At 47.5% G+C, this 15,709-nt stretch overlaps 1 protein-coding gene across 3 annotated transcripts in view; it reads right to left on the bottom strand.

Moving 5' to 3' along the window:
- The window catches only part of LOC147892459 (uncharacterized), a 63,511-nt gene that overhangs the window by 32,478 nt on the left and 15,324 nt on the right, over positions 1-15,709 (bottom strand). For all 3 annotated transcript variants that reach the window (XM_087387255.1, XM_087387254.1, XM_087387256.1), the window contains one exon: positions 7,417-7,577. In XM_087387255.1, the coding sequence (XP_087243381.1) occupies positions 7,417-7,577 (161 nt within the window). The remainder of the gene's footprint in view (positions 1-7,416; positions 7,578-15,709) is intronic.

The following is a 15,709-nucleotide window of genomic DNA, read 5'->3' as shown; positions in this document are numbered from 1 at the left end:
AGGAGCTCAGACAGCAGGAGATTCGGGCCCGAGCCATGCTAGAGGAGATCACCCAGCGTCGCTCAGAGTTTTCATTTCATGCTTCCAAGTCCTTCTGGGCTAGGAAAGGCGACAGGATGTGCAGAGTGTTCTTCAGGACTCATGGACAGAGGTCAGCAGGGGAACAGCTCCGTTCTCTTAGGGCGCAGGATGGTAGTGTCAGGACAGATCTAGATGAGGTCCGGGACTTGGCGACAGACTTCTACAGATCATTATTCCAGCAGGAGCCCCCAGACCCTCGTGGCCGCATTTGCAGGGAGCAGGTGTGGAGATCTACACCGCGACTCATGCAGCCCAGCATGAGCGACACCCTTCTCGCCCCTTTCACTGTTGCGGAGATGCAGGATGCGGTGATTGATGGGCAGAAATGCCCAGGTGAGGATGGCCTCTCTAGAGCTTTCTTCACCACCTTTTGGGAGCAGATCCACCGGCCCTTTCTCGCAGCCTTCCAGCACATCTTCTCCAGCGGGCAGATCCAAAGAGCCTTGCGACAGGCCTGATTTGCCTCATCCCCAAAGGGGGGGACCGCCAGGAGATCAGACAGTGGCGCCCAATCACCCTGCTCCCGACCGCCTACAAAATCCTCACCAAGATGATCAGCAGTCGCATCCGCCCCCTGCTACACGACTTGATTCATGACACCCAGACTTGTTTTGTCCAAGATCGCAGCATCTTGGACAACATCTTCACTTTCTCAGAGGCAACGGAATGGGCCCAGCACAGTGGCCAGCACCTTACCATACTCCTTCTCGACTTTGAGAAGGCGTACGACAGGGTAGACTGGTCCTTCTTGGAAGGTACACTCGCTCGGTTCGGTTTCCTGGACGAGTGGATCAGAGGTATTGCTAGCCTTTACAGATCGGCCTCCAGTCAGGTTATCATTAGCGGCAGGATGGGGGAGAGATTCACACTCGAGCGCTCGGTGCATCAGGGCTGTCCATTAGCGCCTTACCTCTTCCTATTTTTTGCGGAGGCCATGACACACTTCCTTCGAGCTCGTACCACTCGTCTTTGCGGGATGCGTCTCCCTATTCGAGAGGATGCCGAGCTGCTGGACTCCGAGTATGCAGACGACACAGCCCTATATGTGCAGGATGATGTCGAGTCACTGGAGCGAGTGAGACTGTCCCTAGAGATTTTTTGCCTTGCGGTTGGAGTGAAAATCAACTGGCATAAGTCAGCTGATTTTCTTACGGATCCGGGAGCCAGCTCACAGTGGGGTATTTTCCTGGGGTTTCGCTGGATCCCTAGAGGACAGACGACACGTTACCTGGGATTCCAGGTAGGCCTGGACATCACACCGGCTCAACAGTTCGTGCCGGTCCTAGCCTCCATACGACGGAAGCTTGCTTTCTTGAGCACGGCTCGGCTTTCCTTGGCAGGCAGGGCCCTTGTGGTCAACCATGTCCTTCTTGCCACTGCTTGGTATGTGGCCTCTTGCTGGTGTTTCTCGAGGTCTTGTGTAGCCCAGCTGAGGAGACTGGTGCGGAATTTCCTATGGTCTGGTTCAGACGGTTCCGGCACCACCAGAGCTAGGGTCGCCTGGCAGACGGTCATTCTCCCCCAGGCAGAGGGCGGCCTCGGCATCATAGATCCAGAGCTGCAGAGTCAGGCACTTCTTGGCAAGCTAGTCATCCGCGGTCCTGACCCCAGGAGGACAGACGTGGAAGCTCTTGCTACAGCATGGTCTCAGTGCGTGTACTCCCTAGAGAGGGGGTGTTTGGCAGCCTTCTATCCGATGGATTTTCACTTCAGCTCCTTTGACTCAGCCCCGTTTCCCCTTCCTCCATAGCCTCATTTCGGTCTAGAGGAAGTTGCGACACAGCCTTTCCCAGGTTCCCCCTAGCTGCCGAGAGGAGACAGACAGACAGCCCCTGATCTGGAGCAGCCAGGTGACAGATGATACAGGTCGTCAGCTTGGAGAGAGATCCCATATCCCTTGGGCGCTCTGGGCGCGTGGGCCCGCGCACTCGTTCCGGGTTTGGAGGGACGTCTACAGTCAGCTGAGCCCAGGCGACCTGGCAGCAGCAATAGGTACGGCACGTGGGATCCAGGCTCGGCGAGCGGAGATTGATGCTGCCATCCCTGCAGGTTGGAGGATTCCCGTAGGCACCGGACAGCTCTTCCTGGGAGATGAGAGGTAGCTAGGACAGTTCACTCCACGAGGCATTCCTTTGGTGGTGGCAGGCCTCTTCTCGGACTCCTCGGTACACTTCTTCTCCATCACTAATGACAGTCGCCTACAGAGCAGAGAGGCCGTGATCGACCCCAGCTTCCCTGGCAGCGCCTTCGCATTGTAGGGCTGCAAGGGAAGACGTGGCATATAGACCCCCTGATTATGCAGGACCAGGATTGGAGACTCTGGATATGGGAGGGCCGTTCCTTGTCAGAGGTGGAGTGGGACCCAGGGGAGTGGCGTTGGCCACCATCGGAGACCTCAGAGAACCCTACCCCCTTCTTTTCTTACAGTAGTGCACGCACGGGTCGGCGTGCTCTTGGGGCTCTCCAGCGTGGGCTACCCACACAAGCACATAGGTGGTATGCCCAGGGGATATCCTTGGTCTTTCTTCGCACTTTCTGGAAGACTCTTTGGGCTAGCTGGCATCCGAGGAAGATCTCCTACTTCCTTTGGATGGTGGCACACAAGGGGCTTCCAGTTGGCAGCTGGCTGAGACAGATGGGACAGGAGGGGCATTGCCAGATGTGTTTTCAGGAGGAGTCGTCCCTGAAGCATTGCCTTTGGAGCTGCTCGCATGCGCAGACAGTTTGGAAGGGAATCATGGGGATCTTAGCTAGGGCTACACCCGAGCTAGGACCGATCACTTGGGGAGCCGTTTGTTGGTGCAGCACTGAGCCGGGACATCACTTGGCCTATGAGTTCTCTAGACAGGATCCCGTCTTTTTCATCACGCAGGCCACTTCGGCATACATGGACAGCTTCCCTTGGCATCTGACAGAGACAGATGCAGGAGCGATGAGCGATGCCTCGGCACCCAGTTTGGGAGATCATAGGGAGCATCGCAGGCTGGCATATCTGGACTTCCAGATGCGCGCAGACTGTAGGATCTCAGACTACTTCTACTACCCAGACCCTAGCACATATCTGGAGCACGATCATTCACACGCTCAAGGGTCAGTGGGATCAGATTCAGGGAGAGTCCCGGGCAGGGAAAGAAAAGAGACGACGTTTCCTTCGCGACTGGGACCACCGGGAGTTATTCTTCCAGCACTCCACTCAGAGTCTTCAGTGGCATTACGCCCCTCCACCGTGGCTCTTTGTCCACTCTCCGATGATTATGCCCTAAGAGGCTTGTATTTAGCATTTTGACTTCTCGGGCTGAATCCGTTTTGTGATTACAGCCCGCTGGCCTTTAAGCCTTCTTGTACTCTCGCTTTCAAGTAATAAAACTAGCACTACTTTTTGCGCCAAAAAAAAAAAAAAACCCAGGTATTGGGCAGTGTCTTCTCTCTTACAAGGCTAGAATAACAATTGAAAAGCTTCAGAATATAAGCATTTAATGTAGCGAAGTCTTGTGTCCAAATTTCAATCAATGATGCTTTCACTTATATGCTTCACAGAGGTGGCTAAATGAAAGCTTTCCAATCAAAACTAGGTATAGCAACTCAAAGCAAAGCTGAAGCCACAGTTGTACTGATGCCATTGAAAACTTCAAAAACTCACAAATGCTAAAGTAGCATTTTATGTAGCATCACTTTCAAAACTTTGTCAAAACTGTCAAAAACAAAGGACTGAACTTGGAGGGCTTATATCTCACTCTCCAGAGCAAAGAAAAAGGGGGTTTCTGAGGCAAAAGAAAGCTCATATACCACAGAAGGTCCACTGAGGAGAAGGGGCGCAAATCCGCGTTAGAGCGCCATAGCTTGCCTCTTCATTTTCGACTGGTTTTTCTCTGTTTTCAGCTTTAATATGCAGCCATTGCTGCTCAGATTTCAGCACAGGATAGCTCAAGGTATGGAGAAGCTCCCTCTGAAAGGAATTAGAGAAGCATGGAGCAGTCTCAGAGAAAACGTGGAAGACAGGGTCGACGATCTGCGTGAAATGACGACGAGCAGAGGCAATGAAACTTCAATTCGTTCCAGCCAAGGGTTCGCCCCTTCGAGGTGTATCTCCAGCAGGAAGGGCGTGGAGAATGGCAGAGAAACGGAGGAGAACATGCTTAAGCAAGATTTGGGAAGAAGGGGAAGAGATGGTGAAGAAGAAGATGGAGAAGAAGATGATGATGTGGCAGAAATGGGATCAAGGGGGATCAAAGGGCTCTGATACCATGTTGGTAAACTGAAAGGAAAGAGTAGAGTGAACACAAATTCAGAATACTTGCATATAGAATGAAGAAGAGTGAGGTCCTTATGTAGGCACCTCTTACATGCACTCTTACATGCACACTGACATCACTGATGACTTCAGAGCTCCACAATCATCTCCTCAATCTGCTCCTAGATTCTCTCAATCATCATATGTGGCTTACCACCACCTAACTGTGCTTATGGGCACCTAACTGTGCCTCTAGCACTCACACATAGAAACCAAGGTGTGCCAGAGGCATACACCTTGATATATTCCAACAACCCCCCCCTCAAGGGAATGCCTCAGGCTATGTCAAGGATACAGCTAGCACAAGGTGTCTCATGCCATCTCATGGTGGTCATGGATCTATCAATGGCTAGGATCTCAAGCTAGCAAGGGTTCCCATGGGTGTAAGGTAAACAAAAGGGATACAAAAGACCTTCCAATGGTTATCTCCCCTGCATGTACATGCACACAATGTCTGCAGGAGGTACCATGGAGCATAAACACATACACATGGCCTACATCATAAGGTGACCAGAGGTGTTTACAAAACACACAAAACACAATAGTTTATTTCATTCATTTTGGAGGACTATCCAGGCTGAGTACCTTGACTCAACATAAAAAGAGAGATCTGGAGCATACATAGAGATGATTTAAAAAGCATAATTTTCAAAGGATGCCTCATCTTGTGGAGGCACATCAACTGAAAGTAGATTGGCATTTTCTGTCTTTGAAGTTGCTTCCTTTTTGACAACCATTATCTTGGCAATCTTCAACAAGGAAGCCATGTTGGCATTTTCTTCCTTTGTAGCATAACAAGACATTGCTTTATGTTTTGGCTTTTCACATATTTTACATAAGCAAGCCATGAGAGGGTCTAACCCAGGTATTGGGCAGTGTCTTCTCTCTTACAAGGCTAGAATAACAACTGAAAAGCTTCAGAATATAAGCATTTAATGTAGCGAAGTCTTGTGTCCAAATTTCAATCAATGATACTTTCACTTATATGCTTCACAAAGGTGGCTAAATGAAAGCTTTCCAATCAAAACCAGGTATAGCAACTCAAAGCAAAGCTGAAGCCACAGTTGTACTGATGCTATTGAAAACTTCAAAAACTCAGAAATGCTAAAGTAGCATTTTATGTAGCATCACTTTCAAAACTTTGTCAAAACTGTCAAAAACAAAGGACTGAACTTGGAGGGCTTATATCTCGCTCTCCAGAGCAAGGAAAAAGAGGGGGTTTCTGAGGCAAAAGAAAGCTCATATACCACAGAAGTTCCACTCAGGAGAAGGGGCACAAATCCGCGTCAGAGCGCCATAGCTTGCCTCTTCATTTTCGACTGGTTTTTCTCTGTTTTCAGCTTTAATATGCAGCCATTGCCGCTCCTATTTCAGCACAGGATAGCTCAAGGTATGGAGAAGCACCCTCTGAAAGGAATTAGAGAAGCATGGAGCAGTCTCAGAGAAAACGTGGAAGACAGGGTCGACGATCTGCGTGAAATGACGACGAGCAGAGACAATGAAACTTCAATTCGTTGCAGCCAAGGGTTCGCCCCTTCGAGGTGTATCTCCAGCAGGAAGGGCATGGAGAATGGCAGAGAAACGGAGGAGAACAGGCTTAAGCAAGATTTGGGAAGAAGGGGAAGAGATGGTGAAGAAGATGATGATGTGGCAGAAATGGGATCAAGGGGGATCAAAGGGCTCTGATACCATGTTGGTAAACTGAAAGGAAAGAGTAGAGTGAACACAAATTCAGAATACTTGCATATAGAATGAAGAAGAGTGAGGTCCTTATGTAGGCACCTCTTACATTCACACTGACATCACTGATGACTTCAGAGCTCCACAATCATCTCCTCAATCTGCTCCTAGATTCTCTCAATCATCCTATGTGGCTTACCACCACCTAACTGTGCCTCTAGCACTCACACATAGAAACCAAGGTGTGCCAGAGGCATACACCTTGATATATCCCAACACACACCCGTGTCGAAGGCCCGCGGGGTGATAACCTGTGTGGTCAGGTTCGAAAACACTGTGATCATACTCTGAGAAGAGTCTACCAGTGTGCCCCACCCCTGCCTCTGTAATTGGAGTAAGTGCTCTCAGTGTTTGATTGCCTCATGGATGAAGGCTCCTAGACATCTCTGGTTTGGGAAAGCAAGGAAGCGGGAGAGCAACCTAAAGCCATCTCTGAAGAGAAAGTAAAAGCAGCCTCAGATCTCGTAGTACACTGGGCACCTGAAGATGAAATGCTCCTCTCACTCGACCTCTTGTAGATCACACAAAGTCCATATAAGCCTCTCCCTAGGTGCTCCCTCAGCTCGCACACTCTCAATGTGAAGTCGGTGTGAAACTGCCCAATAGAGATCCTCAATGAATGGGGGAGGTGAATCCAAGTGGGATCAATAAAACCCTCAGTGATCTCTATAAAAGCTAAGCTTCACCGGGAGCTCGCTCGGTTCCAACCAGGTCTGAAATGTGTGTAGCTACAAGATGTCCTCGCATATGACCTGGTTGACCTCGTGATACCTGAATGGGAGAAATGGCGCGTCAATGTTGTACTAGAAGGAGGGAAGTCTATCCATGTGGAGCCTCAATCTCTTGAACCATCTATCTATGTGTGCATACCAGCATCTCTAGTCACCCTCAGCTGCTAGGGCCATAGAGGAGGTAGTCTGCAACATCCTAAAGTGAAGTCTTCGTACCCCTGACACGAGAGAGAGAGAGAGAGAGAGAGAGCTAAAGAAATACCTCACAAATCAATTGGAGTTTGACTTATAATGAGAACAACAAAACACTTACACATAATGATCCCTATGGACACATAATGATCCCTATGGCCTCCTTCCAAAAAATTGCTAACTTTTGTTGTATTCATTTACTTCTGCTGCATTTTCTTTTGGTTACCATTCCTTTCATTTGTACAAAGAAAAAGCATGTTTAATTACAAAAAGAAGCCTCTTTGTCAGTCTTGATGTTTGCATTCCATCCAAGAAAAACCAAAGCAAAACAAAGCTCAATCAAGAGAGAAACAAATATTGACCAAAGGTTTTTAAGCATACCTACAATGGTTCCATGAAGCAAACCATATGAAAGTGGTGTAGAAGATACTTCAAGTTGCTCCTTCAAGAAAAGATAAACGTGCCCAGCTAATTCATGAACATCTCCTTCTTGATCCTCAAAACTGAAAAGGCTGTTGCTTACATGTAAAGCTATGTACCGCCTGTCCAGTGTATTAGCATCAATACATGAGCTACAAATAAATCTGATGTAAGTTTCTAAACACCCTGTAACATGTTGCAGAGCACAACGACGACAATGAAAAAAATAGATTTGACTAAACAACATCACAGTTTCATACTTATGTAGGGATTTACAAGCCCCGCTAACATGCAAATAATTGCTATCATGACTTGGTGGGGAATAGAGGGCTTACTGCATTTGATGTGAAGGAGCGTCATATTCTAAGCCGTTCATGTCTATTGCACTTGGAAAAAATTGGCATACACTTATCAAAACTGTGACTGGTAGTGTTGCCTCTCAAGTGGGACCAACGCCTATCAGTTTGCATAATAAACTTTAAAGTCCAACTATATCCCGCTAGCTCTCCTCTGAAGGTAAACGACTCTCTAGAACACGTGGGGCCATCCACATTAAAGATCGTTATCGTTATCGTAAGAGGTTGACCTTCAAATACTTGCTCTCACAAAAAGTATATATTGTCATGAAACCTCTATAGTCGGGGAGATGAGTACCCAATAATATGCATATAAAAGGAATAGGGACCATTGCCTCAACCACTAGTATGCCCTCCCAACTTCAGGTGTCAACAAAACTACGCAGCCATCATTGTACACAATCCAGGGACAGTAGGTGACACCTTCGAACTTTCCAAATCATGCTTCTCCTCCCACATGCTCACAATTGTACGTGGCTGCCCAAGCCTTGCTTGAAATGACTCCCAAAACAGCTCATCTTGGATACCTTTGCCATGGAGTAGAATGCTTGGTAGACATGCCCTGCACATGGTGGAGCATGACTCTCTATCATAATCTTAGACCTCAACTGCTTTGTGACACAAAGGCGACCATGCATCATAAGAAAGCCAGAAATCCTCGTCCTAAGCATACTGGTCCTTCATTGCATCAAACCCACTGTGGTAAGCAATGGTTACTGCTGAAACCTAAGGTTTCCTTGACAATGCATCAGCCACTAAATTCTTTTTACCCTTGACATGCACTATCCGAAATTGGCCCAACACATATGCTTCTCAAATAACTTAGTATGAGTGAGGAAATATCTCAAAGATTAATGATCTATCTGCACTGTGAAATCAGTCCCAAGTAAATTGCTTCCATGTAGAAAGGGCATGAATCATAGCCAGCACTTCTTTCTCATAAATCCCTAGATGTCTTTCATCATCCTGCAAAATCCTACTCTCATACGCAACAACCCATCCATCCTACATGATGACCGCTCCGAGGCCATTCTTTCTACATGCATCTACTTGGACAGCAAAAGCTTTTCAAAACTCTGGCAAGATCAACACTAGATCCGAAGTAAGCTTTTCTTTCAGCATCTCAAAAACTGCATATAAAAGATGCTCCCTTCTTATCCATTGCATAGAGGGGTAAAGAAATTTCCGCAAAGTGGGGTATGAACCGCCTGTAGTATGAGCATAAAAAGCTTCGTACTTCATGCAAGTTTTTCAACTGTGGCCAATTGCGGAATGCTTCAATCTTAGCAAGATCCATTCGCACTCCATCCTTAGAGGCAATGTGTCCCAAAAAGTGAATCTCACACATTAAAAATTCGCTCTTCTTTGTATATATGACCAACCTATGTTTGCTGAGTTCTGAAATACTATCGCCAAATGCTTCTTATGCTCTGCCTCATCTTTTGAGTACACTATCACATCATCAAAGAAAGTGCCCACAAAAGATCTCTACTCTCGGGAGATTCTATCCATCATCCGGTTAAAGGTGGCAAGAGCATTTGTAAGCCCAAATGGCATAACCAAAAACTCTACAGCCCAAAGTTGGTCCTGAAAGCTGTCTTGGACACATCCTCAGGACGAATGTGTATCTGATGATACTCAATCTTAAGATCTATAAAGCTAAAGATAGTTGATCCCTCGAATCTATCCAAGTTATCGAAAATGGAAATCTGTTCTTGATGGTTCTCTTATTCAATGCACGATAGTCGATGCACATTCTCCATGAACCATCCCGTTTTGGAACTAACAACACTCGTAAACAGTAAGGAGATGAACTGGGCTGAATCAGCCCCTTCTCTAAAAGATCCCTCACCTAGCCCATGATCTCCTCTTGCTGTTGGGTTGCACTCACCCTATATGGTGGCCTGTTGGGTGAACTACTACCTGGCACAATATCAATCCCATGATCCTCAAGCCTCTCAGGCGGAGTTCACCTGGCAAAGAGTCAGAAAATACTCTCCAAACTGACTAAGAAAATCTGTCCGCTCTTTTTCCAGCTTAGAGAAACAAAACTGTGGATTGTCACACTTTAAATCCTTTGCAAAAACTAAATACGCAGAAATATAGTGTTTCATTACTGAGCAAATAGCTGAGGCAAATACAACAGGGACTGACTGTCCTTTAAGTTTGATATCCAATACATATGTCTTCCCTCTATGCTCCAAAGTAATTTTCCGATTATAAGTATCCACCAAAGCATGAAATCTATGACACCAAGGCATTCCCAGCAAAACATCACAGCCCTCAAGAGGCTTAATATAAAACTTCTCACTGTCCACAAAGATCTAAATGTGCAAACAGAGCTTTCCAATGATAGGGGTGAGCGAAGTGCTAAATCCGGGACAAGCCAAACCTACCTCACTAACAGGCCCCATCTCTTCTGCAAGGATTCCAAGTTTTCCTGCTACTCTAGAGAGATAAAGTTTGCACGAGCCCATGGGTCAAAGAAGATCAATGACATCTGATCTCTCACTTTGCCCCATGCCTTGCATAACTCCATAGCATCCCCATTGGGCTACTCGCTAGTAACAGCCATCGGGCTACTTGCTAGTAACATCAGGCATCAATCATGCAGAGGACTTGGGCTTCTTACCTTTTTGTTCATCCCTATCATCCATTTTTCCTTTAAGCTTATGTTTTGGGCATTCCCATGCCATGTGCCCCTCTTTCTTGCAGTGAAAGCATTTATTGGCATCCATCAAAGCTCTCCTTTCCTCATGTGACATTCGATTAGAAAGAAAGAAAGAAAGAAAGAAAGTTTATTAAAGTCTTCGGAAGACTGATGGGTCTATGAAACTGTGAAAAACCTGGTACAAACAAGCTGTGGTGGTGGAGCTACTAAATGAGCATCCACACCAATGCAAATGCAAAATATGCATAATGTTAGTACTAAATCCTAAATACAACACAGTCATGTCATGTCCGTAGTCGACTATCTCATCATCATCATCATCATCATCATCATTATCATCATCATCATCACCATCAAGACATCAGGGTGGGTGTGGCCATGGGGGCATGAAGTCGGCAAATGAGTGTTGTCGGCCCCTCAAAGGAGCAGCCCTGGCATGTCTCCTGGTCATAGCTCTGTGTCTAACTAGGGCTATTGTGGCCCCTGTCGAGCGAGACATGACTCTAAACATGGAGGGGATGTTCCCAAATGTGATCCGTGTGTCAACCCTCTGTATGAGCTGTCAGGTCTCCGGGTCATGGTCATGTCAAGGCCTCTCGTCCCATGGGTGTCCATGTGATCTGGCTGGAAAAACTCCGTGATAGATCTCTGAGAGAGATCAGCCAAGGATGAAGTCTGCTCCTGTCTCCGTGCTCGAAGTACCCTCTCACAGAGTCTAAGTGCCTCATGAATGAAACATGCCAAACATCACTGGTTTGGGTAGGAGATGAATTGAGCCAAAACCCCATAGCTGTCTCTGAAGAGGTAGTAGAAACGCATGCGGATCCCATAGTAAACTGAAGATGAAGTGCTCCGCTGTCTCAACCTCCTGCATGTCACACAAAGTGCATATGCGCCTCTCCCTGGGTAGTCGCTCTACTCTGCCGCCCTCGATACAAAGTCTATGTGAAGAGACCCGGAACTGCCCAAAAGAGATCCTCAGTGAATGGGCTAAATAAATATGAGTGTACCCTGGTGGGTCAATGAAACCATCCGCTATGATATGTAAGAAGTGATCCCTGTAGAAGCCCAGCTTCACTGAAAGATCACTCGGGCCCAGCCAAGTCCGGAATGTGTGTAGCTGTAATAGATCCTCACGGATAACCTGGTTGAACTCGTGTGATAGGAGGGGAGAAAACGGAGCATCCATGCTGTACTGGAATGGGGGTAGTCTGTCCATGTGGAGCCCCAGTCCCTCGAACCATCTCTCTATGCGTGCATACCAGCACCTCTAGTCTCCTCCCACTGCAAGTGCCATGGAAGAGGACAGTGCTAGCCAAGGTAGTGGATCGATTGTAGAGGTTGTAGAGGGATTTTACTTGGGGCATATGACAGCTTGGTTGACTGAGGGAGTCCATGCCTTCTCCATCAACATGGTCATTATAGCTTATTGGATCCATTCAAAGTGTGTGAGGTATAGGATGCAACTCCCCCCTTCTTGGCAACATCTCGTTTCTTCCCTAGAGGCCCTTGTTTGGAAGATGTTGTCTAGCATCATTGCTTGGAGCATCTGGCTCGCTCATTGTAGCTTAGTGATGGGAGGTCACCAAGTCCCTCCATGGCCACTCTCATCACCATCTAGCGATATATCCATCTACCCCCTACACGCCATTTGGGAGCATGAGACATCATGATCCAGGGAAACCATTGAAAGGTGAGATCAAGATCTGACGACATAGACAGTCTCTATCAAGATAAATCAAACAACAAGAGGTGACGATAACATGGGGCATAGCTAGAACAGCCACAACGGCATGTCACAGACACAAGATCATAGTGGAGCAGAGGAGGAGGAGCTTTCTAAGATGAGGACAAAGTATATGGACACGAGGAGTAGTGGAGCCAGAGCCACAAAGACCACACGCAGTCCAAAGATAGACTAGAGCATGCACGATGGAGGTCCAGTCTATCCTGACAGATCGTGATAGAACTGGAGCTTGGTGGCGAACTTCATTCCCCGTCCCCCAAAAGTCCATGACATATGGAGCTTAATTGGGTCAAATTGTATGATTCGATTGAACTAATCCCAAGGAATATGAAAAGGTAGACATCCAAACTGTAGTGAAAAGATGGGAGTCAATCCATCTGAATACCTTGGCTGGCAAACTATCTGGATATACGTGCATACCAAGCTGTGTTAAACCCTTCATCCACTAGTCAGCTAGATGACTCTAATGCAAACCTCGGTAATCTTCAGCTGGGCAAGGCCCAAATCCGATGAAGATATGTCACTATCTGAAAAATGGCATCAATCTGGAGTGGCGTCACGGCAAACTCTACCTTTAATATCTAATGACGGAACGAGGGCTTGCTCCAAATCATCTAGGACTCCATAATCACTTGTAGCCTCTCTACTAGGTTGTCCAGAGATCATTCTCCCAAAAGGGTGCTGCATACATGGCCATCACCTACACCAGGATATCAAACAACCATCTCTTCGTCAATGGATCTTGGAAATGTGCTTGAAAGCATGCTCTACTCGAGCCAAAGCTCCTTGACCTCTTGTAAGCCATGCCCTAGCTGCATAAATCATCGTTAACACTGATCCTGTGAAAACTATCCCTAGGTAAGTGTAGGACTGCACGATCTCTACTAGCTCCCCTGTAAGTGAAACTATGTCCATGCAATACTAAACCTTGGTCTTACCGAGTTGACCGCCAAGTCTCTGTCCCCACAAAACACTTCTAGGGCCTCTAGATGCCTCTATAAGCCTATTGTCAAGGATGATATCGTCTGCATATACATATCCATATCATCAAGTTGACAAGTAGTGATCCCTCACTTCCAACATGGTCAATGAAGGCCGTGATCTTAGCAATGTAGAGCCCGAAAAGTGTCGGTGAGAGAGGGCATCCCTGCTTCACTTTGATCAAGATAGATTATCTGGGGTTCGTACTCTTCCTCTGGCAGACTCATATAGACTCATCACCCCACAGATCATGAAACCTAGGACAAATGTCTCTTGAAGCCTCCTAATCAAACGACCATGGCACTGTGTCAAAAGCCTTTTGAAAGTCTACAAAGCATGGGTAGACTTTCTGAAGGTTTCATCTCACCCATCAAGGTGTCACTGACTGCTAGCCCTCAGACAAGTAGATTCAAAGCTTTGTTGTTCCTCCTCTTATCTTCCTCTAGAGAATCTGATATAAATTCTTTTATAGGGGCTGACTCCTTTTTCTCAGACTAAGGTGTGGCTGGCTTTTTCTTATCTGCTGTGCCGGCAAAAAGAGAAGGCACTGTGGTGGGATCTTGCAGGTACATTAAGCTTGCCACAGTGGCTACGTGCATGATACCTTGTATGCCCTTATGTTGCTGTGTATTAACCACAGCCTGTATCTTTGGAGTGAGACCAGACCTATACTTTCTTACCTGGGTCTTCTTTGAGACCTTCTTGAAGGGAGTGATCTGCAAGTATGCATCCCAACATTTCTGATTGTAGGCCTCTACTGTATCTCCTGCATCCATATGCAAACTGTCCCAGGTAACAAAGACATGGTCTCTGAACTGCTTGGGCATAAACTGTATGTAGAAGGTTTTCTTAAAGCCCTTCCACTTCCTTGGAGCAGTGTCAGCTGTAGTCTGTAAGCTCCACCATGCACTAGCCGTTGCTGTCAAGTGCAAACTAACCATTTGCAGCTTGGAGGACTCAGAGAATTTCTCTGTGCCAAAGGCTGCATCAAATTGCCTAACAAACTGCATGGCTTTTTCTGTCTAGCCATACTAGCCATTGAATGTAGCAAACCTGACAGACTTCCCACCTTCTTTGAACTCCTTGGTCTTTGCTTTCTTGCCTGACTTCTTCTTCTTCTTATGCTTTGGCTTCGATGATCTAGAAGAAGAAGACGATGATGAGGATGAAGAGGTAGAACTGGAAGAAGAAGAAAGACTTGAAGAGCTATGATGATGCGTAGCCTTTTTCTTCTTGGAAGGCATACTCCCTTCCTGACTACCTGCTTTCCTCTTTTACCTGTCCTCCTTTCAAGGTTTCTTGCTCTTCCTGGAAACATCATCTACAAGAAGATCAGGAATTGTGTCCAAGGATCTCTTTCTGGCTGTCACCTTTTGGGTTGCCCCAAAACAAACTCTCTGCTACACTTCCTCTGCATGAGGATTTAAGAGCCTGAAGCCTGCGAAACAATGGATCCCTTTTGGCTTCCATGAGCTGTGCCAGTAAGCATCTGTAAGTTGCCTTAGTCTTTCACTGCACACTCTACTCTTGCATAGCTTGATCATTCCTGGCACTCTCCTCATGGGAGGGCAAGGCATTCTGCTGTGAAGACATTCTCTGCAACTTTCCCTGAACTCACACACAGAGTATCTGCAACCAATGCACTCAGCTTGCCTCTTTCATAATGGAAATACCTCAACAAGAGGTGAGCTCGTGGCCTATGCGCAGCACCACCAGCAAAGGGAGGAGGGGTGGACGGGTGAAGAAGAGCAGGAGGGGAAGAGTTAGGCGAGAAGGGGATGCAGAGAAGGGTCAGAAGAAGGGTGGAGGGGAGGCAAGAGAGGTGGGAGACGGGAAGGAGGTGAGAAGGCGGTGGGAGGAGGCGCAAGAGAGGCGGGGGGGAGGTGGAATGGAGGCGGGGTGGAGGCCTAGGAGGGGGAGGTGGGATGAGGCGGAGGGGTGGCGGGCTGGAGGCAGGAGCTGAAGCGGGTGGGAGGAGGTAAAGGAAGGAGGCGGGGGGGGCGGAAGAGGAGATGGCGGGAGGAGGAGGAAGAGGAGGTGGGAGGCAGAGAGGGTGGGAGGTGAAGAAGAGAAGGAGGCGGGGGGCGGTGGAGGAAGAGAAAGTGGGGGGGCGGAGAAGCAAAGGCGGAGTTGGGGCTGGAGGCGGAGGAGATGGCGGAAGGTGGGGGGGCTGCAGGCTGAGGAAGGAGGGAGGAGGAGATGGCTGAAGCGAGGGAGGGGGTGGAGGCAGCTTGGGAGCAGGTGCAGCCACTTAGATGGCCGTCAGTGACAATGGACTTGGGCATACCATGGTGCTTCAAGATCTGTGCCATGAAAAGATTAGCCATATGATCTGCCTTTATAGTTTTGTGTACTGGAATGAAATGAGCTTGCTTGCTGAAACTATCAATGATAGTCCAAATCCCATCATTCCCTAACTTTGATATTGGCAGGTCAAAAATGAAGTCCATTGCGTTTCTTTCCCCCGGTGCCTGGGGCACGGGGACAGGTGCCTTCCGT

Source organism: Dipteris shenzhenensis, chromosome 16 (genome assembly GCF_047967505.1).
Source record: "Dipteris shenzhenensis isolate YYH24624 ecotype China chromosome 16, Dip_SZ_1.0, whole genome shotgun sequence".
Lineage (NCBI taxonomy): Eukaryota > Viridiplantae > Streptophyta > Polypodiopsida > Gleicheniales > Dipteridaceae > Dipteris > Dipteris shenzhenensis.
Note: the sequence above shows the minus strand (reverse complement) of the source record. Positions and strands in the feature narration are given on the sequence as shown.